The sequence below is a fragment of the Rhamphochromis longiceps genome, linkage group LG19 (genome assembly GCF_057381845.1).
Source record: "Rhamphochromis longiceps isolate RC_006_pf linkage group LG19, R_longiceps_female_GT1.1, whole genome shotgun sequence".
In the NCBI taxonomy this organism is placed as follows: Eukaryota; Metazoa; Chordata; class Actinopteri; order Cichliformes; family Cichlidae; genus Rhamphochromis; species Rhamphochromis longiceps.
The window spans coordinates 21,047,587-21,074,206 of record NC_140575.1 but is presented as its reverse complement, the minus strand read 5'-3'; the positions used below and the strand labels follow the sequence as shown (position 1 = coordinate 21,074,206).

The 26,620-nt window shown below is 40.3% G+C and overlaps 3 protein-coding genes across 4 annotated transcripts; 1 reads left to right on the top strand and 2 right to left on the bottom strand.

The window, feature by feature from the left end:
* Positions 1–705: 705 nt before the first annotated feature.
* Positions 706–14,011, bottom strand: coq8ab (coenzyme Q8A, genome duplicate b). Its single transcript, XM_085391149.1, has 15 exons — positions 13,743–14,011; positions 13,293–13,445; positions 11,491–11,781; positions 11,310–11,376; positions 10,132–10,203; positions 8,996–9,121; positions 7,328–7,413; positions 7,106–7,246; positions 6,928–7,009; positions 6,725–6,818; positions 3,797–3,938; positions 3,490–3,597; positions 3,329–3,394; positions 2,083–2,169; positions 706–1,199 (listed from the first exon to the last, which is right to left on the bottom strand). Exons 2-15 carry the CDS (start codon positions 13,425–13,427, stop codon positions 906–908), a joined length of 1,791 nt encoding a protein of 596 aa, XP_085247275.1. The 5' UTR covers positions 13,428–13,445; positions 13,743–14,011; the 3' UTR covers positions 706–905.
* Positions 14,012–16,225: 2,214 nt separating this feature from the next.
* On the bottom strand, positions 16,226–20,290 carry LOC146646646 (putative deoxyribonuclease TATDN3). Of its 2 annotated transcripts, none has more exons than XM_085391347.1 (10): positions 20,169–20,290; positions 20,052–20,084; positions 19,892–19,965; positions 19,726–19,810; positions 18,067–18,129; positions 17,875–17,984; positions 17,271–17,326; positions 17,062–17,174; positions 16,776–16,856; positions 16,226–16,518 (listed from the first exon to the last, which is right to left on the bottom strand). In XM_085391347.1, the coding sequence occupies exons 1-10, from the start codon at positions 20,220–20,222 to the stop codon at positions 16,375–16,377; spliced, it is 813 nt and encodes a 270-aa protein (XP_085247473.1). In that variant the 5' UTR covers positions 20,223–20,290; the 3' UTR covers positions 16,226–16,374. The 2 variants fall into 2 exon arrangements, with proteins under 2 accessions (XP_085247473.1, XP_085247474.1); XM_085391348.1 differs by having other exon boundaries at positions 16,776–16,853.
* A 127-nt stretch (positions 20,291–20,417) lies between these two features.
* fuca2 (alpha-L-fucosidase 2) lies at positions 20,418–24,452 on the top strand. Its single transcript, XM_085392158.1, has 7 exons — positions 20,418–20,733; positions 20,992–21,179; positions 21,339–21,678; positions 21,762–21,972; positions 22,697–22,887; positions 23,008–23,113; positions 23,255–24,452. Exons 1-7 carry the CDS (start codon positions 20,543–20,545, stop codon positions 23,390–23,392), a joined length of 1,365 nt encoding a protein of 454 aa, XP_085248284.1. The 5' UTR covers positions 20,418–20,542; the 3' UTR covers positions 23,393–24,452.
* The last annotated feature ends 2,168 nt before the right edge of the window (positions 24,453–26,620 follow it).

Below are 26,620 nucleotides of genomic sequence, written 5' to 3'. Positions count from 1 at the left end.
CTATCCACAAACTGTCTCATGACTCCACAGAATATTTTCCCTAAGGTCTTGGGGATCATCAAGACGGGGTTTTTTTGGAAAACTTAAGAGGTGTTACGACCCGGCTCGAGGCCGCAACATAAAAAAAGGAGGCGAATATCAGAGTGTAAGTGAGAAGAGGTTTTAGCTTAAAATAGCATCGCAGGTTGGCTCAAATGGCTGGTGCCACAAAGGCAAAGACTGGTGAGCTTCCTGAAAAGCCTGCCTCAGGTATGCTTTTATTTACACCTTATTGGTGTGGCCAATTAGCAACAGCTGAACACACTGAGATTAGGGGCTGCAGAGGAGCGTAACACCACCTCCCTCAAAAGGGTTCCTCTAGGACCCCTAAATTTATTAAGCCAAAGCCAAAACTTGAGCACTTTATCACCTGCTCTCCTGACACAAAACTAAATACTCGCATTTCTTTAGTTGGTATCTTTAAGCATGGATGCCCCTGCATGAGGATTTAAAGTTGCCACACTGAATGCACAGAGTAACATGTGACCAACATGAGTACAACAGTCAAACCCAAAAGGATTATTCAACCTACTACAACACAAAATGAGAGCAGCCACGAATAATCACATTCACAAGTGATCTGTGGTCAAAGCAAGCAATGAAATGTTAAACATAGATATGAAATTCCTAATAGGTAGAGATTATTCCGATATGCATTTTTTAAGGTTTTTCTTTTTTTTTTTTTGGGATGTACTGTAACAGTTTAGTTTAACAAACAGTAAAAAAAACCCAACAAATCTAGGTAGTTATTAGTATATCACGTAACAAAACACTTTCTGGCGTGATGAGCCCAAAAATTTGCAGATAAGAATTGTTCAGCATGACAAAAATTCCTGGTTTCAACACACTTTCTGGAAAAGCAGTCTTCAATGTGCGGACTTGGGGTCTCCATCTTTCCAGTAGTTTCTGTGGGCCTCCTGGAACATGTCCTTGCATGCGATTTTAGCTTTGAGTTTCGAGCAAATGAGAAAGGAGCCGCCCATTTTTCTGTGGAGGGAGTAGGTTTCCTCTGGCGGTGGCGTGAGACGCTCTTTCAGCATCACTGGGATGAGGTTGTGGATGCGCTCAGTTGTGCTCTGCATTCCAAAGTCAAAGGGCTTTTCTGAGTTGAAGGCCTCTCCGAGGATCATCACCGCATCCACGTGGGCGTTCTCCATCGCCTTAATGCAGAAGACAAGAAAAATGATCAAGAGGCTTTCAAGTAAAAGTTCAGCATGTACAGAAACCTGCTCCTCTGCTTTTAGACGAAGAGATCAATATTAATTTTATTTGTGTTGAATAGGACGCTGCACCCAGCATCTTGCAACAGAGACTGGAAACAAGCTGAAATAATCCCCTCCATCAGCACTTCTAAAGCTAACACTTCATTCATCGTTGGTCCCATATTTATTTTGCAGGAGGACATGCAGCCAGACTCAATAAATAAATATTTCCTCTACCACAAGAGCTGCAAATGTGATTAAAGACACACAGGCCTGCTCTCAGCCTCAGGGAATAACTGTGGAGTTATGTGAAGAGACAGACTGAACAACACTGGAACACACTAAACCCACACAAGAACTGTAGTAAGACGAGAGAGCAATGTGATCTTCAGGCACCATATAATAAAGAGAACAAAAAAAAAAAAAAAAAAAAAAAAAGAAATTGTCCACAGTATATACTCTAAGTCATTTTTACTATCATCTCATAACAGTTCCTGTATAATAAAAACCAAGATAGCGAGACTGTTCACAAAATATGAGTGCTGTTGTAGTTCCTGTTGGGTGCCACTAGAGGTCGCTAAAGAACACCTAGTAAATACTTTGAGTGACTGAATATTTCAAAACATTTTCAATAAAAATATGGTGCATTTCAGAAGCTCCTCTCAATCTTACTTTGAACACAGTCAAATTGCTGTTTGACTGCATGAACCTTTCATGTCTTTCACGCTACATTCAAAAATACAACAACAGACAAATCATAAACATAAACTCACAGCTACTGTTGAACTGAATCACAGTGTGGTGCGGTTCATTAGTAAAATTTACAATGTCCGTTTCTCACCTTTGACTCGTATCCTGTGAGGAACTTCATTTCTCTGGATTTCAGTAGGACGCCTTCTCTGTCCTGATCTGCAGCTGCTTTTATAATCTGAGTGAGAGAAATCGCACCAGACGGTTTCACATGACGAAAAGATATTTCTCAACTGAAACTTATTGAAATTCTTGTCTGCACAACAATAAAGCACATCATCTGTCTTAACCTGTGTGGTTAACAGATATTCTCACAGCAAAATGACAAAAACAGAGTAACTTGAAAAGGACTGCAGTCCTGTCCCACGATTCAACAGCTTGTAGAACCACCTTTAGCAGCATTAACCTGAAGAACTCGTTTTCTGCACGGCTTTATGAGTCTCTCACAACATTGTGGAGGACTTTGGCCCACTCTTCTTTATAGTGTTGCTTCAATTCAGTTTCTGGGACCACAGCATTTCAATCAGCTTGAGATCTGGACATTGGGCTTTTGCTGCACCTCGATTCTTCTCTTTTTTCAGCCATTTTGTTCTAGACTGGCTGCTGTGCTTTGGATCATCGTACTATTGCATTTAGCTGCAAACCAAACCAAATCATCACCCCTACACCACCACGGTGTTTCACAGCTGATACGAGGTGTTTGTGCTGATATGCTGTGTTTGGTTTTCTCCAAACATGGAGCTGTGCTTTCGTCTCATCGGTCAAAATGACTTTAACATGTTAACTGAGGTCTGCAGAGTGTGAGATGTAGCTATTGGGTTTTTTTGGGTGACTTTACAGGGAAACGCCTAAATGCTCCAGACCAGAAAACTCCAAAAACCTCTGTTCTCTATAGAGGTGCTCACACTTGCCGATGTTCATTCAATCAAGCACATTTCATTAGCAGTCTTGCCTGCTTAATTCTGTCAATCGAAGCAGTGTGCTAAGTTTTTCACATCCTTTTTTCATATTTGTATGTGTGTTTAGTTTCTTGATAGTCTTCATGAACACTATTTTCCAAATACAAAACAAAATGTTGTAATTACAAGTAATAATCTAAGTGTACTTCATGTGACCAGAATTATCTGGACCTAGAATGGGTTAAGGAGCAGCCAATGTTCAAGAAACATTAGAAGAATATTTATAAAGAAATGACATAACATTTGCACATCACTGTTTGAGAACTAGATAAACTAAATTCTCAGGCAGGTGTATGCATCTTTTTGTTTTTAAATTCATGTAGCATAATAGCCAGTGGGGGCAACACAGTGTACAACAACAATGAGAACACTTCTCACCTCAATGTAGGTATCAGTAAAATGCTTGTTAAATCCTCGAGTAGCTCCAAAATCCAGCAGCGCAACCTGACGTGAAGTCATAAAAAATAGAAAACACGCATCAGTGAAAAGGAGAAAGATTAAATCCACGCGTGTCGCTGGTATAACTTGGGCAAACTGACCTTATGAGTTTGTGGATCAAAGAAGAAGTTGGACCAGTTCGGATCGGTTTGCATGTATCTGAACTCAAAAAGCTCCCTCAGGCATAAAATAAGGATCTGCTCACAAATCTGGCAGAAGGAGAGACAACTGGAAGTGACATGAGTGGGTGCTGATACTTAAATAGTTATCTCTGCTACATGCTGCCATGTCTCAGGGTTTTTTATTTTATTTTAAGGTGGCATGTACCTCATCTTGGCAGAGCACAGGTGTTAACTATACTGTAAATAGTGTAGAGTTCAGAGCAGAGTGAAGCTCTTAAAGGCATACCTCATTCCTGAGTTCCTGAGGGAGATGTGTGGCCTTGTCCAGCGGGAAACCAGGCACCAGTGTTGTGGTGAGAACCTGCTTATTGCTTAGCTCGTCTATCACATCAGGCACACAGAAGAAGGGGTGATCCTCCAGCAGCTCGCTACCAAACACACAGCAACAAAGTCAGAAGAAGCGTGCAGATAACCCTTATCTGGCCCTTCAGGTGCTCTGTTACAGCACAGTGCAAATGTCTTGAGCCACCTATTTCTTTACATTTTGCTTCCAAGGGGCCAGATGTTTTTGTCTGGTCTTGAGCAATAATTCTCCGACCTTTCTGAAGGGCTTTCAAAGTTTTTTCTTTGGAAAACCTGGAGAACTGAAACGATCCCAACAGAAGGGTGGCTGTCAAGAAACCGTTTTTAAGGACAGGCTGAGGTACACACAGTTATACAAGAACTGGATTGAAAATTGCTGGCGACAGATCTCATTGAGTAGGGCTGCTCGATTATGGCAAAAATGATAATCACGATTATTTTCACTGAAATTGAGATCACGATTATTTGACGATATTTATTTAACCCTTTAAGACCTACTATAGAACCAAGTCCACCAGAGCTTATATTATTTTTATTTATTTTTTTTACATGCTGTAGTGCCATTTGTGGGAGCATTTCAAGTTGCTATACATCAATACAACTGTTATAGCCCATATTTTAATAATATGTATGCATTAAGTGCATAGTAATTACATAAATTGCAAAAAAGTGCAATAAACTACAAAAAAAAAAAATTGAAAATCGCTTTTGTTTTGTTTACATATATTTCTACTTGGAGAAGTTTAAGAGGTTTATCCCTCAAAACTTTAAATACAAAAAAAGTTGCAAAAAATAGTTTCCCACCACAGGAAATTTATTTTGAGTGTCTTCATAGTTTTATTTTGGAGATACAGCAATTTTTATATACTGCAGGAAAAACAAAAAACAATCCTATGATGCAAATTTGCAAAGAAAACAGCACGTGCATCATTTCACTGTGGGAAGTGTTACGAACAGCTGATAGGAACGGCAAAGCGTGTTTCTGGAATATTATGTTTTTGTTCCTGCAAGCGCTTTTTATGCAATTTTTGCAAAGCTATATGTGGAACGAAACCGTGACCGAGGACAAGCTGATGGCATCAGATGTAAGTACAACTCCTCCGGTTTCATATGCAAAACAAATTATTGCGCTAGCTTACACGGTTCAGGTTCTACAGGGATTTAAAAATAGTTACGCAAAACGGAGCGTGCTGCTCTGACCGGCTTTAAAGGGTTAACAATGACTTTTAAAAAATAATATAAAATAGTGTGCAACACCACTGAAGTTTTTTTTTTTTTAACTCTTTTCAACCAACGGCAGTCACTCTCCAAATAACTTCTGCTTAGCTTTCCGAGCTTCCCTCGGGTCCCCTTAATCAGCGGTCTCCAACCTTTTTTGCGCCACGGACCGGTTTATGCCCGACAATATTTTCACGGACCGGCCTTTAAGGTGTCGCGGATAAATGAGGGAGGGGCTAATAATCGGCTCAGTCATTTTTAATGATCGTTGAAAGCCCAGATCGTAATCGTGATTAAAATTCGATTAATTGAGCAGCCCTATCATTGAGTGCTGCATTTTAGCCAGTGGAAATTCAGAAAAGTACTGTTGGATGTTGATTTTAATTTTTGCCGTATTGTTGCAATGGCGGACTGTCAAACTGGATTGCCCAATGTGGGATAAATAGTTATCTGAATGTGAGCCACCATGCAAGACCGTCTGAAAAAACATCTGATTGGCAGTTGCTTCATTTTTCAGCATGATAATGACGCCAAACACACTGTCGGTACAGTAAAAGCACACCTAGACACACACACATAATATGAAAGCTTGCCTAAGAGAGTTCAGGCTGTATTGAAGAATAATGATGGCCATAACAAATATGGAATTTCAAGCTTGTTAGATTTTTTTATTTTTATGCATTTCCATTTATGTTGGAACGTGTTTCAATAAATACTGCACTCATTTCGTGAGCAAAATGGAAAGAAATGAGGGGTGGGGCTCAAGGCTTTTGCACAGTACTAGTTGCTGTTTGTTGCCAAATGGCTCCTTTGTCAAAGCCGCCTGCTGCTGAAAATGTCAAGGGCATGAACCCAAATCAAAAATATCTTTAGGACTCATTGTGACACAACAAGAGCTGTGAAGGTGTTACTATGGGAACTATATGGGAACAGTAATGTTTGTGTATACTGTATATCATTCATTATGCAGCAGCTATTATTGTAAGTTGTTGCCTGGTAGGACTTTCCAGGAAAAACTGGCAGAGACCAAAGGTTAAAATAAGTTTGTATGTCGTTAAACAAAATCAGAAGGTTCAAAACACTACAAAGTATTTTCTTGTGGATAAGAAATACAGTACAGTAGCTAAAATAGCCAAAAATACCAAAAATAGAGGCACCAACGGTGAAACAACCTGAATGTCTAAGGAGGCGGGAACACAACTGAATTCTGGGAAGTTGACGCAAAAGCCACAGACTATATGAGGAATAATTTTTAAAACTCAAAATCTAAAACCTAACAATGCATTTATACACAAACTGCTAAATAATACAAAAATATTAAAAAATAACAGATAAAGGCCACAAGCCAGACTGTCAATGATGCAGCAGCTCATCTGTCTCACCATGTCATCACAATTCACAGGTGACTGCTCGTAAAACAACAAACGTGATCGTGACCTTGAGCAGTTTTAGTGAAGACCAAGTAGGTGATCACTGTGTTTTACTGAAATCTGAACAGTATTGTGTGAGAAGTAGCGATTGTGGCTAACTGTAGCTAGATGGAAGTTCTGGTGCAAAGCACGCTTCTAGCAAAGACAAATAAAACATTACCCAAGCTTAGTCAATTTAGTAAGAATAAATGCAAACAACTCACTGAAATTTTCTGGCACAATTTGCTTCCCTTATATAATCACATTCCAGCGCCAGCTCTCGACTCATGACCTCAATGAGATGCTCAGGAAATAAACCTGGAAAAAGAGGTCAAATGGAGGGGGGTTGAAAATCATTGCGGTCGAGCTGCAGGTTTACAAAGATCAGACAATAGCAGCTGTTATCCCTAAATAATAAGAAAAATACCTTCAGGCAGTGCGTTGCTTAACCTCAGGGCAGTCATGATATTATTCACGTCACTCTCGATACTCTTTGCTATTCCAGGGTACTGAAGGGAAAGATTTGATTGAGTTATTTTATTCTATTTGCTGACTTATGACCCACTTAACATCTGCATTTATCTCAGCACAAACACTTCTCTCACCTGAATCTTCATGGCTACCTCCCGGCCATCCTTCATTTTTGCTAAATGGACTTGACCAATGGACGCGGCTGCGAATGGCCTCTCCTCGAAGTATTCCAGTTTGTCCCTCCAGTTTGGGCCGAGATCATTGTAAATGACTTTCTGTAGAGAGAAAAAGGAAAAAAATTAACTGGAGAAATGTAACTTTATTTGTATAGTTTGCCAGCGTTCTCCATACTGTACCATCATCTGCTTAGTAGGCATGAAGTCTGCACTCTGTCGAACACGCTCAAAGATTTTAGCCAGCTGAGGGTTGATAAAGGCGTCATCTGACAAACAAAAACGAAAAGTACAGAGCGAATGAAACACATGATGATGCCTATAGGGTAAGAACCGTTTAAAAAAATAATAATCCAGGTGTTATTGAAAAGACAGGAGGCAGAGCTGAAATTTAGGATTAAAAATGAATTGAAAATGCTCAGGGTGAGACTTGCAGATGTGCAGAGGATGTGGATATGCTGGATAAAGGATGGAGCTGCCAGGAGGGGGAAAAGAGGAAGATCACAGATGATTCATCGATGTTGTGAAGGGGGACATGCAGAGAGTTGGTGTCACAAAGGAGGATGACAGGGATAGAGTGAGGTGACCCCTAATGGGAGCAGGTAAATGATGAAGAAGTAGTAAAAACAATCTTCTGGTACTGTACGTTTTCAAGTGTGCAAAACCGATAGTCTTAATTAAATCCTTGCTTTTAAATGAAAAAATACCTCAAAGCTTAAATTTGGCTAGCTGGTATCATGAAGTAAGTTAGACTACAGCTTAAATGGTGCCTTAAAGGAGAGATGAGAATGAACCAAAACAGGGTCCAGACCATAGCCGAGTTAGGTTTAACACTATAGGTCCATCACTAAGATCAATCTCTTTCACATAAATTAAGCTGTAAAATACATACATTTAAAATATAAATATAACCATTTAATGCAGCTTTACTGTAGTAGAGACAAGCGTTTCCCTATAAATTATTTTATTATCTAATAATATATTCAAAATGTAAATAAGTTTACTGTCATATGGGAAGAAAAACAACAGATCCTCTTGCTGAAAAACTGGAAATAGTTGTTCTGTATTTTTAACGTGAAAACTAATAACGCTAATAATCACAAACGGTTTCACTTCTACTCTCCTTGCAGATAAGGATCGTTTGAAAGCTGAAGAGATACTAAACGGACCTTGAAGTGACACCGTTTTGTCAACAGCTTCTTTTTCCCCTCAAGGTCAGTATTAAGATAAAGTTAACGAAGTTAGCTGATGATAACGCTGAAACTGTGTCATGGCTGGCTACCATGTCAGTTTGGATAAGGGAAAATAAAGCTTCTACAAACATCTTTAAAACAAGTGTTGTTGAACAATCTTGTGATTTCTTTTAAAAGTTTGCCAAGGATTAATGTTTCAAAAAATGCTTGGCTGAAGGATTTTATCGCAGGGATCATACATGACTGCACAGGCCAGAGCTGAAAAACACGTCTGCGCTGTAAACATGCTTTTTAAAGCCAACAGTCAGGCTAGACTCTGCCACCTACAATAACTCCACGGGAATTGCACGTATTGTGTACAGCTGGCCCGGTGTTTATTTTTGGGGATGACATTTTAAAGTTGGTGAAGTGATCTCAGCAGACAGTAGGCATGTTTAGTCTGTGATGGAAGTTGAACCTTTATTTGTACACAGACACATGTGGGTTTCCTGCTTATAATATGCCTCAGCAGTTTGTCCAGATCCTCATGTCCTTGTATCACGCGAGATCAGTTAATACGGTATCACTAAAGATTAACTTCTGCTTGTGTTTACAGTGATTAAAACAGCTAAGATCCATTAAGGTGCATCACTCAGGTGTATGTGTATCTGTACCTCACCTTGAATACTGAGCATCTGTCCAATTTTTAGAGCAGCACCTCGAACTTTGCAAAGCGTCCGGACAATTCTTTGAGCGTTGGCTTCAGAGAGGAAAGCATTCGAATCCATTATGGCCTTTTTGTTACCTAGAAAACACAAAAACTGTTTATAACATGTGCCAAGACAACTCGCAACGGAACACGTGTCTTTGAAAAATGCATCAATCCACAACAAATCCCACCATTTTTCTTATATTCCAAAATGTGCAAATCCTTTTTATCCCAGCACATTTTGCTTTCTCTGTCTTAAAGTGTCCCCACTTCCTAGATGTTTAGTGGGGTTCAGGTCAGGTGAGTGGGGAGGAAAGACTAAAAGCTTTAAGATAATCTGCTTGATCGTGCTTTGTGTGTACAGCTCACTGAGGCCCAGCTATATTTATAAGAGGTGAAAAATGTCTCCAAGATGATTTTCTTGAACAAGATTCTGATGAGTGGATCGACTGAACACAAGCTTCAGTGGAAGGTTACATCCAGAGGAAATGTGACCTGCTGCTCAAAGCAAGCAACATAATCAATACCACTAATCTGCTTAAGTTCGACTCCTGACCTAGAGCCAATGAAGCATCTACAATATCGCTTTCTAACTTTTAGTCACAACATTACACATTTTTTTAACATCAATTTAAATCCACAGACTTTCCATTTTTATTTCCATGTTTTTGTGAAATGCAGAAGTTTTTTTTGGTAGGATCAGGCTTTTTGATGCCAGCGTTTTTAGCGGGATGTTACATAGCTGATTGTTTCTTCTGTACAAAATCTCAGAGCCCCTTATTTACAAACAAAACATTACAATAGTGTCCTGCATTTCCCCGAACATTAAACTAGTCACTGATATTCTGTGCTTGCGTAAGCTTTCTGCTTCCACATAAAAAAATATTGAACTCCAATATCCAAAATTAGACTACCTGGACATTCTGACGATAAACCGGCAGGTATGTAGTTTACTCACGATTGCTTATCTTAACAGTCTCAGTTAAATGACAGGTCAGCTGTGCAGGTTTAGAGGAGCAGCTATAGCTTTCCTGGCATCATTAGCAAAGCCCAAACATGAGGATCAATCTCAGCAGACTCGTAAAGCAAAAGTCTCCTGCTGTCACCTCGTTCTTTGGGTTTTAAACTCTTCTTGACCACTTCTGCGATTGCTCCGATGCCAAGTCCAACTGCCAGACCTGCAAAAGGAAGTGATTTTTTTTTTTTAAACCAAACAATTCACTGAATAAACTGCTGCAAAGATGAAGTTAACATTACCAGTGTTGGTAACTGCTTGCAAGAGCAGTGTTGCCCTTACAAACAACCTACCTGCATATGATAACTACTGCATAAAAAAAAAAGAACGTGATAACAACAATCAGCAACCAGACTTGGGTATAATTTCTTAAAGCAGCACCAAGGGAGGCTCAGGGACAAATGGAGGCCAAGAATTAGTGAGAGAAACATTTGATACTTCCACGAGAAGGTAGCTGATGGTTGATTGCACGTTTTCCTATTAGCTGGATTCTCAGGCATGTTCCAGTAACGTTTTTTCTGCTACTGATACTCTGTAATTTAAGTCTTGTGAGGGAGCACGTCAGCATTTTCCACAATCTCGCCCCACCTCTTGAAAACTGCTGACCAAGGTCATGAGGTCAGACTCTTTCCACTAAATCCAAAATTAAACTTTGATACCCAAACACTTTACAGTATGAGGAATACAAGCAACAGTGGCTATTCCACTTACAAAAAACAGATGTCTGTATAAATGGCATGTTCAGGCTTTGTGAGGGAGTTTCTACTCAAGTGCATTTTGACGTCTCGCTGAGTTAGACTTGGAGGAAGTGCCAGCACTGCCAAACACAAATTGCAGAACTAGTTTGCAGAACTTCTATCGCAAAAAGTCGTTAGTTACAGACTCCATCCAGGATCATGATTTTTAAAAAGGTCAGATTCTCATTTAATATATAAAAATTAAAGTGAGCTCAACATTAAATTGGTTAACGATTTTTGCAGATGTTCTCTCAGTTTAAAGAGCTGCAACTGATTATTTTAAAACACATTTTTGGGGGGAGTGTGATAGGTTTTCAACACTGCTGCTGCTTCACATTCATGCAGATCACACTTTGACAGCACCTGGCAGCAGCCCAGTATTCCCACACAAGCTGGCGTTGTCCAGTACTTGCCCAGTGGAGCAACTCAGGGTCAAATGCCTTACTGAGAGTCACACTTTGTTTTGAGATTTACAGACATTTTTTAATTCAGGTTTTAATGTGACAAATACCATGGTAAAGAAATCACCTACCTCCAAAGTTTACCAGCCTTCCTATCCGTGTGACGGGTACCTTCTTCTCTCGAGCTTTTTCACTAAGCTGAAATCAAAGGAAATAAAATGTAAACACTTCACTGCAGCTGTGAAATACACACTTGCATTTATCATTATCATTAAAACACTCATTTACAGAAAAAAGAGAGAGAGTAGATACCACTTGCGTATGCTGCTTAAAGTCCCTTTTCTTGTTACTCCTTGCTTTATCGATATCCTCCGATGTCAGCCGCCCCACTGTGGTGTTGTCCTGGTTAAAGAGCCTCGTATGTCCAGAGAACAGCCGACTTGACCAGTCTTTGTAGTACCTAAGACCTTTATCACATCTTCCACTGCAGGTCCTCTGATGCCCATTTGCACTTCCTGTTAAGCTTGTACTGAAGCAAGCAGCCATAGTGGAGTATCTGTGAAATGTTGTGCCTCTGTATACGCAGACATCTTTCTGGTTCTCCTAAAAGAACAAAACATGACATTCAGCAACATTTATTTATGCAGCTGTTAAGTAAGGATGGGACAAAATGTTTTTTCGCTTTCTCTTGTGATATGTTACCGAAACGCTGGCGCCAAATATCAATATTTTTATTAAAACAAAGATGATAACTAAACTTCAGGGAAGAAGAGAAGAATCTTGCAGCAGAAAAATGGCAAGAAAGCTAACAAATGTGAATTTAAATATTATAATATTCTTAAATAATAATGACAATACACACAGGCACAGCAATGCTGTTTATAAAAGCATAGTTCCTGTTTTTACCCTTTTAAGTGGTATTATACTATGGTGATATGATGTTGCAGTGATGTGTTGTAGGTGACCACCTTGCAATATACACATTTATCAGTTCAGCAGGATTGCTGTATCATGATATTGTTATTATCGAGGTAAAGGTATTGTGAGAGTACTGTATCATGAGTAGAGATGCTGGGACCAGCCGACAAACTGCAGTCGGGGCATCTCTAATCATGAATAGTGTTCAATGCAATGCAATACAATATAAGTTGTTGATGATGTGTTTAATGGGCACATGCATGTGGAAAAAGCAATATAAAGAGTGGGATAACATGTTACTCATTACATCAAGTAAATAAGAAAAGAAACAATAACTCATAACGTGTAAAACATTACTTTTGGAGTAATGTGAGCTGTTCCCACCCGTGAGGTTTGCAGGTTTGTAGTATCTACAGCACATAGAACCCTTACAGGAAAACCTGCTAACAAATTAGTTCTGTTAAAGTAGAAAATAAACATTACAGCTGTATTCCTCCTGATGCACAGAGCTCTGTATGAAACTCCTATTAAAGTGGAACCGAAGATGGGCTGGCATTTACAGAAATTGGCCCATGCAGAGGCGTTACTAATGAAAGTGTATTATAATAAATACACTGTAAACTGCTATTAGATACAACATCAGTGTTTGGTCTCAATTAACAGGTTACAAAAATACAGTACAAGTTCATGCAGTCGCCTTCAGATCCTTCAGCTTGGTGCAAAAGAGAACCCCTGGTGTAAGGCGTTATAAATACTAAAACCAGGTGTATACAAATCCAGCTTCTACCTGCTTAGTTCAGAGGCTGTTATTTTAGTCCAAGAGACTATTATTGATTAATTATTAAATATCCAAAGTACAAATCCTTTAATTTTAACTATGAACCTTTATTCCCAACAGCGAATAAATAACAGAAGCAGTGCAGTACACTTGGCAGGCTACTATTTTTTTTTTCTTTTTATTTTTTAAATACCCCTATCAGGCTTTAGGAAATGTGTATCCTTCACAGCCTGCTTCACAAACCATCCCCTCTCACTTCTGCTTCTGTACTACCTGCCTCCAGAAGCCTCGATCTACTGCTGCTGATGAGGTCATCGTGACCAAAAAGCAAAAACAGAAGATATCTGCGCTGCATGCAATGTGAAACTTGATCCTAGTCTACAACTGCACAACACCCAAATCACAGCTGACTGCTCACCCTTGCCGTTCCAGTGGTGTGATGAAAGTTTACCAGCCTCTGGTTCCCGGTGACAGTTAGGCCGCCTGGTGGGGCTCTGTGGGCCGCCTGCTTTACCCACTTAAGACTCCTCCAGACCACGGTGTCGCCTGCCATGCTGCAACTGTTAGAAACCTGCAGGGGAGTAAGGTCTTTGAAACAGGTGTTGGGGTGTCATGCAGAGATGTGTGAAGTGGTGTAGCTCTTCTGGGTGAATATCCGTTTATGTTCTCACACTTGAAGAGTACAACAAGACCACGTATAGCACGCTTAAGCAAAACAACGCAAAAGTGTGATATTGACGTTGCTAACAGCCTGGACAAGAAAGGAAAATAATAAAAAAAACTCAAAAACAACAACAACAACACAAAGAGAAGCTTTCAAAACAAACCCGAGACAAAAGGCATGGACAAAGAAACAACTTCCACTCACCACTAATAAAAACCTCGCAACACACGTCCTCCCCGCTCAGTGAGCGTGCACACCAGCAAGCATTGTGCTACTGTAGCATGAGCCACGTTCACCTTGATTTAACTCGACACAATTCCCTTAAAAACCTCCAGCGGGACGAAGGAAAAAGGCGGGCGACGCGCTGGAGTACGTGCCGATTCTGGCCGAGGCTCCCTCGGAGGAAGTTTAACAAACACGGGCCAATGAGGCAACTTCAGCCGCGGGGTCCAGACATCAACATACACCCTTACTGGCTGGACAAACTGTCAGTCGCCCCTCACACGTCAGCACGCGACCGATTGACGTGTCCTCCAATGGGGCAGTGCGAGATGCGAACATGTGAGGCGTTCAAGAGCAACTAGCAAGAAAGAAAAAAAAGGACACATATGGAGGAAAAGGCTTTCTGCTAGACCATGTGCTGGACATGCGCTCTCTAACGTTCGATGTAAGGTTACTGTGGCCACGAGAAGTAGTACAACGCTCAAAGTAAATGGTTATTTATTTATTTATTTAGATAAGGTAGATCCGTATTTGCCCCAAAGGTGTACCAGAGGCTACTCAGAAATTTCCACAATTTACAAGAACAACAACAACAACAACAACAACAATAGTAGTAGTAGTAGTACAACAGAGAAAAATAATAGACAATGTACTACTGTAATACTAGATATATTTATAAATTTCTTTCTTTCTTTTTAAAGTTCACAAAATTGTTTCAGTTAGTTTTCTATTTTTTAAAGGTCAATTTTTTTAATTAGCCAGCTGACACTTGTTTTCCAGGTCTAGGTTTATTTTTTTGTTTAGTTTTAGTTAACTCTGATAACCTTGCTTACAAGCAGGGGTGTGTCTAGAAGGTGGGGGGGGGGGGGGGGGGGATTGTAGATCACTTAGCGGTTTACACATTCGTCTAACAAGTGAAATACTTCCAGTTCAATAACAAGAATACGCATAATTCACTTTGGAGTTGCTATAGGAAGAGGATGCAGCGGGAAATACAGCTAGATCAAACATGCAGAGCAATCCGTTGTGGCGCCACTTGGGAAAAAGGGAGTAGCTGAAAGCAGCTTTTATTATTAATCGAGCTACTGAGAATTAGATAAGCAATTAAAAGTAGGAGCACCCCTGACATATAAACAAGTCAATAATTATGATACAATAACATCATGCTTGGTTATATGATTCTGAAAAGTTTCATCCCACATGATGTGTACATTTACTGTAGATGCTTTAAATATATTTTAAATATACAACCTGTCAGCAGTTAAGCTGCTTAAGTAGAAAAGGTATAAATGCCTTTTCTACTTTCCCAAAATAAGTGTCTCGAAATTCTTGTCCAACACCACTTTTTACCCAAAAAAATCTGTGATAGGACACATGATATGCACATGAGCCTGAAATTGTATTTCAGAACACAGGGGAACACAATGCACATCTGCCTCTGCACTTCGTGGTCCCCCGTGACCACGCCCCCTTTTTAAAAAAAATCTGGAAATGCCTCTAATATCTACATAGACAAAAGGGATGTTTTTTTTATATCATTTAATCATGATGCAATGCAATGTTTTCCTAAAGTTTGATAGAAGGTAAAGAAACTTTACTTAAAAGGTATTCAGTTTCATTTTAGAGTAACTCAGAATCTGCCAGTCTGAGATCAGCATATCTACAATATACTGTGGGTAAAAGTTTATGAATAAGCAATAATATTTTTAGAATGTATTCTCTGGCAGACAAAATGAACCTGTGCAGTAATCTGAGAACTGCTTGGCTGGATTACATTCAGCTCTTTTAGTCTTTAAGACTCTAGCAGCTGCGTTCTGGATAAGTTGAAGCTTTTTTTATCACTGTCTTAGAAAGACTGGACAAAAGTCCATTACAGAGGTCTAATCTGCTAGAGATGGCCCTGAACTAGTTTCTCCAGATGGCATGTCAGTACAACTCAGCTGAATCTTATCTATCTCACAACTCAAACAAATCAAATCAATTCACTGATTTTCTAAATCTAAGATGTGCAAACACAAAAGCAGCAGACATAATTCTATTATTTAGTCTGAAAGCAGAATTGATTACAGTCTTGTGGTATTAAACTAGCTTAGTGTACCACTAGTGTAAACTGACCACTGAGTTCAATTTGTTCTTTTGTAAAAAAAAAAAAAAAAACCAAGAATGAAATTTAGTTTCATAATTGGTTTTAAAAAAAAGCAACTTCAGAGCTCAAAAGTGAAAATGCAGAAAATTATGAGGTGCACGTGAAGGCAACACTACCCCCATGCAGCTGTGAAGTTTGCCATCAGAGTGTGGTAGCATCAGCTGTCATGAAGTTACAATGAATTGCCTTTTAATTTGAAAAAGTGATCAAGGAAATAACTGCTACTGCTCTGCTTACGCTAGGATATAAAACTGGCATGCAGGATGTCAGTGGCAGGAATTTCAGATGTGTCAAATGCACAAAAAAAGCACAACTTGGATGCGAGTTTGTAAACTTGTCTTTATTTTCTCATGTTTTTGTTTTGCTTTTTACACCGTAGGGCATTTTGTTTCCATCATATATATAATTTTTCCTTGGCAAATCCTTCAAGGCATTTTTTGATAGATAAAATATTCTTTGTGCTCTCCGTCAAGGTCTGATGGCAGCCTTCAGCTTCGGAAAGAGTTGGAGAGCGTTTTGTGTCGTCACCTCCATCACCTTCTCCAGCGACACCCCTTTGATCTTACTGATGTACTCGGCAGAGACACAAATGTTTTTTGGCTCATTTCTCACCTGCAGTCAGGACAAGGGACAATTGTTGTATCGATTCTTATAGTTATCATATTATCAACTATATTAATTAAAACAAACTAGTTGTAATTAAGGGGAAATTTCATGAAATTTCCCCTTGTGGGACTAATAAAGGTATCGTATCTATCTTATCTAGAAACTAGAACATTTATTATACAATTTTCTTTGTAATACATAAAGAAAATATTAAATTACTCCTCCCAAACAAAGATAATATAAGACATTTTTAAATACTCAACCTGTTTTTCTGGGCCGAGAGCTGGAGAATCAGTTTCTAGACAGATGTTCTCTAACGGCAGCTGTTTCACAAGTTTCTGCTTCTTAGTGGAAAATACACACACAGATCACCATAAATCATTAATGCTCAATATGATAAAGTCAACCAATGAAAACAAAGTCAACATGCCAGTGCTGTGTGGGGAGTGTAAATACTCACATACAACTGTTACCTGTGTCAATTAAATAAACTAGTTTGGTCTGTTTACACACGAATGACAGATAAGCTGACTGCATGCTCGGCTGTACCTGCTCACTCCTTATTATGGATGGAGGGATAGAAAAGAAATAGCCGGCCTTCACTCCCTCCATAGCAACAGACGGTTTCCCATCAAAAGCATGAAGAAGGACTTTTCTGACACCTAGTGGCAATACAGAGGAACTGCAGTTTATTTCTCATACACTCAAGAAAACTGTTCACTCACATGCAAACAGACAGAATAAACTTAGGTGTTCACCTTGCTCCTTCAGGAGCTGAATGGTGGGTCTTCCTGCAGACCTTGAATGAACATTTCTAAAGCCAAAAAAAAAAGAAAACAAATAAACAAACACAATGTATTATAGAAGGATTCTGTAATATACTGTGTCGGTCATTGTCTCATAAACCTTAGATTTTGATCGCTTTAATTTCTGCAAATGTAAATGTTTGTTTTCTTATGGAGTTCTTCTCTGTCTTATTTAGGTTTTTACACTTTAATTGTAGTTTATACATTTGCCGAATGTATGGATCGTCCCTGGTTTGATACCAAGAGGTGACACAGATCCCTTTAGGGTTGTGTTGCGAAGGGAATCTGGCATTAATATCTACCAAATCAAATATGCAAAGCTATCTACTGTGCAGACCCCTTCTGAATAAGGGAGTGGCTGAAAGACTCTTCTTCTATTAAAAACAAAACAAAAAAAAAACCCCAACCCAAAAACAATACACATTAATATTTGTACTGTATATATTGCTACACCTCCCAGGAAAGCTCTTAATTAGTCTTTGCTTAAAAAAATGCTAATAAATGTACCACATGAATTTCAGAGAATAGCCTTAATAATAAATATCTCAAGACTCACAGCGGGAGGTCCAGCTCCTTGGCTATCTGTGCTTGACGAATCAGGACCAGCCTTTGATTCTCCTTATCGGTGTCGCTTCTGACATATCGGGGTGTAAAATCCAAACCAACCTACAACGGCAAACAAGCTGTAATATCATTGTAGTTAATAAAGAAAACCAACGAAGGTGAATCAAAGATGCTCAATCTTTACCTCCCCAATGGCAACAAGTTGGTCTTTGTATTTCTCTATGATAGGCAAAGCAGCATCCAGATCCTGCAAAACACACAGAACACACTCCTGAATCTAACTGCATAAACCAGAAATAACTCATCCAATTTTTTAAATTTACAAGCAGTCAAAATTACAATGTTTTTACTGTTTCCTGAGAAAACTACAGCTGTGGTGGAGGAAGAGAAACACAGGAAAATTAACTGTCAGAGGGCCCGGTGGTGCCAGTGTCTGGCAGCCTCGCCTCTGTCAGTGCGCCCCAGGGTGGCTGTGGCTACAATGTAGCTTGCCATCACCAGTGTGTGTGAATGGGTGGATTAGGGACTAGTAAAGCGCTATACAAATACAGGCTATTTACCATTTTACTGCAAAATTGCAGAAAGAATGAATCATCCACACTATTTCAGGAAAGAAGCGCTGCTGTTTTTTTCCACCACTGAGTACCACAATTGATTTTTTTAAGATCAGACTGAAACACTAATAATGAGACACACTGGTGACCTGTCAGAGTGTACCCCATCCACCCCTTTCACCCTAAAATAGCTGGAATACAGTCCAGCACATCGTGACCCTCAATTTGATAAGCAGATGAAGATGGGTGGCTAGATGGATGTTATATTTTCATAAAGCCACAATACAACAATACTTGTTTACGCTCTACATGGCTGTTCGGATCAGCTGGCTGTTGGGTTTGTGGCCTTCTGGTGAATAAAGAAATATGAGCCATCTTTCTCATCCCCCATTAGTACTCTTGCTGCAGTGTTTTGTATCAAATGAAGGCTTTTCAGGGAAGTTCAAGAACAGCCTGATAATAACTTACAATAGTTCACCCTTGCAGTAATAAAGTCATGAACTATTTTTTCAGCATCACTCTGAGACAGGATGTTCCTACTTTTAGACACTACACAGATAAAAGGAAACAATCTTACATATTTGTAAGGCACTTCAAGATTCCTCGTAGTGCTACTGGAGGCCAAAGTAATTCTATCCATACTAGGAATTTGGTTAGACCCCATGTTTCTCTGATTTTTACAGCTGAATATAATAACCTCAGTTTTATCTGAATTTAGAAGCAGGATATTAGAGCTCATTCAGGCCTTTATGTCTTGAAATCATTCCTGTAGTTTAACTAATTAATTTTTGTCATCTGGCTTCATAGATAAATATAGCAGGGTATCAGCTACAAAATAATGAAAATGCATGCAGCGTTTTTTAATATAACTGCCTAAGCGAAGCATTTACAATGTAAAAAGTATTGGTCCCAGCACAGAACTCTGTGGAACTCCATGACTAACGTTTGCGTGTAAAGACTCCCTGTTTACATGAACAAACAGATACAATTCAAACTTGGGCAGTGTATTTCCTTTAATGGCCACAGCTGTATTCTTATCTCTGAAGTAAAATGTTTCGATCAGTGGTACTGAATGCTGCACTGAGTACCAGGACAAGCACAAGGACTGGGTCCACTCTCAGAGGCCATGAGAAGGTCATTCGTAACCTTCACTGGTGTCGTTTCTATGATATGATGCACTATAAATTCTCAAATCCAAGGAGATTTCTGTTTTCCGGAGGTAGTTGTGACACCACTAGCTTATGTTAACAGCATGGGTGGAAAAAGATTTTAAACTGCAGCAATCCTACCTGAAGGCAAGCACCCCTCTGCTGCTCGGGGGATACTTCTTGAACAGGGTGAACTCCTAAGCAGGGGAAAATGAAACCTGGAAACCTGGAGAAAATTACAGCAGGAAATTACAAAACCGCGACCTACACAGTACAGATACATCATCATTTAAACAGTGCTGGGTACCTCTGTGACAACTCTATAATCTTCTCAAATTCCCTTGAATGCTCGGCCACAGCTAATAACGCCAACAAGCCAGCCTGGACAAGAGTAAAAACAACCAGAAATTATCTTTAAAACAACAAATATCTGACTAACTTACAGCTTTTACTCACGAGGATCTCACCTTTTTTGAATTTTCGATCACCTCTTCTACATCCTGGCCAAAAAAACGTGGAAAGGTTAAATTAAGGTTGCTAAAGATAAAAAAATTAATTTTCAGTCCGTAAACAAGCGTTAATACCTTGTCAAAATCCCCCGCAGAGATGTGACAGTGGCAGTCAACGTAGCCGTGCATGTGGACGTTGTTTAGCCCTCAAAATCAAAACAAACCCGCTTCCTCCAATAAAATCCGACTGCGCATGTGCACGTGTGGGCTCGTCAGTGCGCGAGATCGATGACACTGCGCAGCTCGAGAGGGCGGTGCTCTCTTAGAAATTATTGGTTGAACTATGGCGGGAAGTAAACGGAGAGAAATCAAACGTACCTGGTTCTTCAGGTTAAACCAGCCGTTTTCACTTCCTTGTTTGTTTTTCTCCTGCCAGTGTCAGTTCCGCAACTTTACTCACAGTCATATGACGTCTAAAGAGTGAAGTCGGATCTGTGTGCGACACTGAAATGGGAGCTTTAGCAGTCTTTCCTTTGCTTTTATTGATCCTGCAGATCGGGGCCAATAATGCCAAATACGAACCCAACTGGAAGTCCATCGACTCCAGACCGCTGCCAGAATGGTATGACCAGGCAAAGTTCGGCATCTTCATACACTGGGGTGTCTTTTCTGTCCCGAGCTTTGGCAGCGAATGGTTCTGGTGAGTTCTTCTTTTGACATTACCAGATCATTTAAACTTTTGCAGACAATCAGTGAGGGCAAGAGGGTCTGTGAAATCTAGGGAACAACTCATTCATTGGAAATTCCGACTTCGGACTTATCCAGGAACCCACCATCTATCCTGTCGGAGATCCCATATATTTTACATCATGGCAACAGTGGCAGTACAGCTTAAAAGTTTTACAGTTTTACAAGTTTTTACAGTGATGACACATTTTACATTTTATTTGTTACACAGGTGGTACTGGCAAAACCAAAAGCAAAAGCCATATGTGGACTTCATGCAGAGGAATTATCCTCCAGACTTCAAGTATCAGGACTTTGCACCGCTGTTCACTGCTGAGTTCTTTGATGCCAAAGAATGGACCGACATCTTCGCCTCATCGGGAGCAAAGTACATCGTTCTGACCACAAAACACCATGAAGGTACACCACATTTTTGTGCATCGCTGTGTTTATATATGCCAGCTACAGTGTTCTTTTTTTTTTCTGAAGAAGTAGTCTGATGTCAGTATTGGTGTCAGCGATGTATGACTGTCCTTCAACCACACAAGAGATGTTCTGTTTTGTTGGTGTATTTCTCAGGTTTCACACTCTGGGGCTCAAAGAACTCCTGGAACTGGAATGCGGTGGATATTGGACCAAAGAGAGACCTGGTGGATGAAGTGGTGACAGCTCTTCGCAATAACGGGGATATTCGTGTAGGGTTGTATCACTCCCTCTTCGAATGGTTTAACCCGCTCTTTGAGCTGGACGCTGCCAATGTCTTCACTACAAACTACTTTCCTACCAGTAAAACTCTGCCTGAGCTTTACGAGCTTGTTGTCAAGTACAAACCAGAGGTGCTGTGGTCTGATGGAGATGGAGACGCGCCTGACAAGTACTGGAACAGCACTGGTTTCTTAGCTTGGCTCTATAATGACAGGTAAACTTGCAAAATGTGCATTATTTTTAGCTTTTTTCCCATCATGGATATAAAAACTGAGCTGACTGAAATCTTCTCAACAGTCCAGTACGTGACACGGTGGTGACGAATGATCGGTGGGGCTATGGCTCCATCTGCACACACGGTGGATATTACACCTGTTCTGATCGCTACCAGCCAGGACACCTGCTCAAGCACAAATGGGAAAACTGCATGACCATTGACAAAAAGTCCTGGGGTTACAGACGTAACGCTCCTCTCAGCGATTACCTCACCGTCGATCAGCTTGTGTCGGTGAGAGCTGAAAATCGTATTCACCTCTAAACTAAAACAGATTCACTGTGATTAAATGAGTCATTGAGAAATTTACCTAATGCTTCTTTACTCTTTTCAACACATTTCCTACGACTCTGCAATTTTAAATTGTATCTTTAGGCATTTTGTTACTAGCAGCTATCACTTACAAAAAACATACCATGACTACACTTAAAAATGTAAACCCACGAGAGTTAAATCAACAAGTTAAAAAGATGCAAAAATGCAAGACTTGTCTGTGTAATTTACAAAAAGATAAAATAATTAAAACAGTAAAATCAATTAAAAAAAATCAACAAGAAGAATGACAAAATATCATCACATGAGTGAGTGTCATTAAAGAGGAAAGAAAATGGGATAGAGATAAATATATGGGAGTTCAACCTGAGTCAGCGGCACTAGAGAATTAAGTTAGAAACTATAGCCCGAGGGTCGCTCTGCAAGCCAAGGTGAGCCAGCTGAGCAGTGATGCCATTCTGTGGTTAAAATGTTAGGAGTCCCCCCTTGTTTTACTTTAAAACACGCCTCCAGACCCAGACAAGGGAGCAGTCACGTTAGATTGAAGTTCGTTTGGCTCGAGGGTCAAACGCTGATCTGGAGCCCTTCTTGTGGCTTTGTTTGTTCATGTTTATGTGTCAAAAATCGCTTGTAATAATTTCCAGTCATGTCCACTTTAACGTGTGTCCGTGTGTGTGTGTTTCAGACACTGGTGGAGACTGTGTCCTGTGGAGGAAACCTGCTGATGAATATCGGCCCCACACACGATGGAAGAATCGCTCCGATCTTTGAGGAGCGTCTGAGGCAGATTGGTCAGTGGCTGAAGGTCAATGGGGAGGCCATCTATAACACGACAGCATGGCGAGCTCAGAATGACAGCCTCACTCCAGATCTGTGGTGGGTCCACAACTTTTTTTTTTTTATAAGGCTACATTGATATTTATCTATAGAAAGTTATAGAAAAAAATATATAGATTGATAAAATCAGAGGTAATTAATGGGTCTGATCTTCAACAGGTACACGTTCAGACCCCAGGAAAAAAACATATTTTCCATCTTACTCAAGTGGCCAAATAATGGATCAGTGATTCTGAATGAGCCAGTGGTTACTGGGCAAACTCAGGTAAGACTGACTCAATACCTAATAATGTTGCGATGCCAGCTTCTTATATTTAAACTGGTATTAGTGTACATGGCAATAAAATGCAGAACCTTGTGTGAGATCTGAACTTTATTCATAACTTCCTTTTGTTTAACAAAAAAGGTGGTGCTTCTTGGTTATGGCCCTCTGAAGTGGGAGCCTGTAAAGCCCAGTGGGCTGCAGGTTTACCTGCCCCAGCTCTCCTTTAGCCAGATGCCATGCCAGTGGGCCTGGACACTGAAGCTGACTGGTGCCACTTAAAGGAAAATCACATCACTTGAAGAGGAACTGATGGAGCAGAAAGGAAGGATTATACAGTGGCTTGCAAAAGTATTCGGCCCCCTTGAACTTTTCCACATTTTGTCACATTACAGCCACAAACGTGAATCAATTTTATTGGAATTCCACGTGAAAGATTAATACAAAGTGGTGTACACGTGAGAAGTGGAACGAAAATCATACATGATTCCAAACATTTTTTACAAATAAATAACTGCAAAGTGGGGTGTGCGTAATTATTCAGCCCCCTGAGTCAATACTTTGTAGAACCACTTTTTGCTGCAATTCCAGCTACCAGTCTTTTAGGGTCTGTCTCTACCAGCTTTGCACATCTAGAGACTGAAATCCTTGCCCATTCTTATTTGCAAACAGCTCCAGCTCGGTCAGATTAGATGGACAGCGTTTGTGAACAGCAGTTTTCAGAGCTTGCCACAGATTGTCTCGAAACACCCCTTGCTCTGAAATGTGCAATCATCTTTGTAATACTGGGGCTATGCCCTGCAGCTCTAGTGTAACATCCCTCTTCATGTAATTGCTGACCGATTGTTGCTGCGGGGTGAGACGATGCCCTGCACTGACATCCTCAGTAGCCCGAGGAAGAGTTCCTCCTCTGTTTATGCCGTACAAATCGCACTAATGCACAAGCATCAGAGTCAACAAATGTGCGGTGTTGACCACAGTTTCCAATTCCATTTAGTAAACTTTTCCCTATCTGTAAATGCCAATATTGCTTTACTCATTGTTCCTAATGAATCCCTTTTCACTTGTAACGCCTTTTTTTTTCTTGCTATCTTGATAGAGTTTCAGCTGGGCCTGCTTGCCATTTTTACACAGAACACCGTGGTTTTCCTTTAGTTTCTCACCCAGAAACCCAGGCCACTTTCTGTAATTTTGGGAGCAGTGACATTAAACACTGTGAATTGCACCTTTTCTTTGAGACGTGCTTTGTGGGAAGTTTGATAAGCCTGTTGCACTGATCGGTTTGATTCATTTTTAATAAATGTTTCAATAAAATCAACCTTTATTACACTGACTTGTTCTCATTTGTTGCCTCCCTTTGGCGCCCCCTTGTGTCAACATGGGTAACGCCCTAGCCGCCTGGGACATTTTAAGCAGTCTGACGGTGCAAAACAGATCTATGCACCCCCGCTGTGCACAGATGAACCGGGAAAACAACACATCCTCTTCTGGCTCTGAAAAATGCAGCAGCGGTGAAGTTATTTTCATGTTGCACACTGACCGGTAAGCCTCTGCAGAATTTCTTTCAAAGCTGGTCTTTGCTCTTTTTCTGCACTGAAACCACAGCAGCTGCAGGAGTATTTGTCAACTGAGATAGAGAGTCCGGTGCAGGGCAGATCTCACTGTTGTGTCTGCTCTCTGTTGCACGCCTTTAAGGTGGGAGGTTCCTGTTCTGCAAATGTTCCATGACGTGCTGATGGGGGGTTTGCAAGGGGTTCTTCTCACGTCTGTGCAACCCCCCCACCCCACACACATACCCTAATTTCAGCAGGCTATCCCCAGCCTGGTACGCGCACATCGCAGCTGATCACCTAAACACAACAAACAGAGATGTAAGGATGCAAAACGCGTGCACAGATAGACGCTCAATAATAGTGAAATACACATATTCTGCATTCTGGGAGAACCCGGGCTTTAAACCTTTAAAGTTTGTAGCAAAAATGTTGAGATGTCAAAAAAATTAACTTAGACATTTAAAGGCAGGACTGCAGTGCAGATTATTTTCTCGGTTTGGTCAGTTGGAACAGAACTTACTTGTTTAAAATGATGTATTTGTTCTGTTTGACTGCATATTGTAGAGTTTATTTGCCTATACAGTAGTGTGACAAAGAAAGAGTCCACAGGCCTCAGTTAGCATGTTAAAGGCCATCACAGTTAGAAAAAGCCTCTACTCTCTAAAAAGAACAAAGCAGCACACCTTAGGATTGCAACACTGGATACGAACAAACCACAAGACCTCCTGAACAGTTTTCTTTGGAAATACAAGACCAAAGTGGAGATGTTTGGCTGTAATGCATGCACATGGTGCCATGTTTGGAGAAAATCAAACACAATATATAAGCACAAATGGTGGTGACAGGAGATGATTTGAGCTTGTTTTGCAGCCCAGGTTCTGAGACTGTGTGGTCATTTAGTGGATCTTGAATTCCTCCCAAAGGATTCTGGAGTCCAGTGTGAGGCCACATGTCCTAAAAACTCAACAATGATCCCAGGCAAAGCAGCAATAAAATGATGTAGAGCACTGACTTGAGCATAGTACATTAGGTTTATGTGACTTATTTGTTGTTAGTGGTGTCAGAGACATTAAAAGGACTTTTCTTGTAATACTGAATAATGACACTCAGTTAACTGAAAACAGACGTGTTACTGTACTTTGCCATCTTGACTTTCTCCCACTTGTTTTCCATTTCCGGCAGCAATGAATTTGCATATTACTTTGAAGTAAAGGCAAGACTTCAACAAAGCCAAATCTTTGCCGTTTCTCAAACTATTATTTTTCATGTTCACTGGGACTGCGTGTACATTTTATTATCAATCAGCACAGAAAACTGCGTGATTCGCTGTGCGGTCGACACACTGCCGGCTCATTTCTGCAGTCTTGCTTCTGTAATCTGCAGGCAGTAATTATATATGTAGACAGGAACTGGGAAACTGTTACAGACGTTGGCATGGTTGCCATGGAAACACACAATCATGTTAGATTATTTTCAGGTACTGCTGTGATAATGGCATAAGCATGCCTGCTCGAGAGGCTGACTTGAAGAGACGGACAAAGGAGCGGTCGACGGCCGATGAAAAAAGTGAATCGGTTGAAGTTTTCTGAATGGCTTCTGTGAGAAGGTTTTTAGTTTAATGTTGTTGTGTTTGTTCAACCTGCTGGGTTCAGTCCCCCCTCTTATCTCAGGCTGCCATATGACTGCCACTACAGTGAGCCAAGAGGAAAACCTCATTCCTTCCATTCATAAACCCCCCTCCCTGCCCTTCTAATTTAGGACTAATATAATTAAAGGCCCGCTAGTAGTCAGGTGCATGTGTGGCATTCAATCACATGCAGATTTGTGGCAGATTTGAGCTGGTCAGTAGAGCCACGGCGTAGCTTTAGATGGTGGAAATGCCAAGCAGTGTGTGGAACATCCTGAGGGACAGACCATTATATTTATAGAGGCTCACGACTTGACCTTCACTGCACAT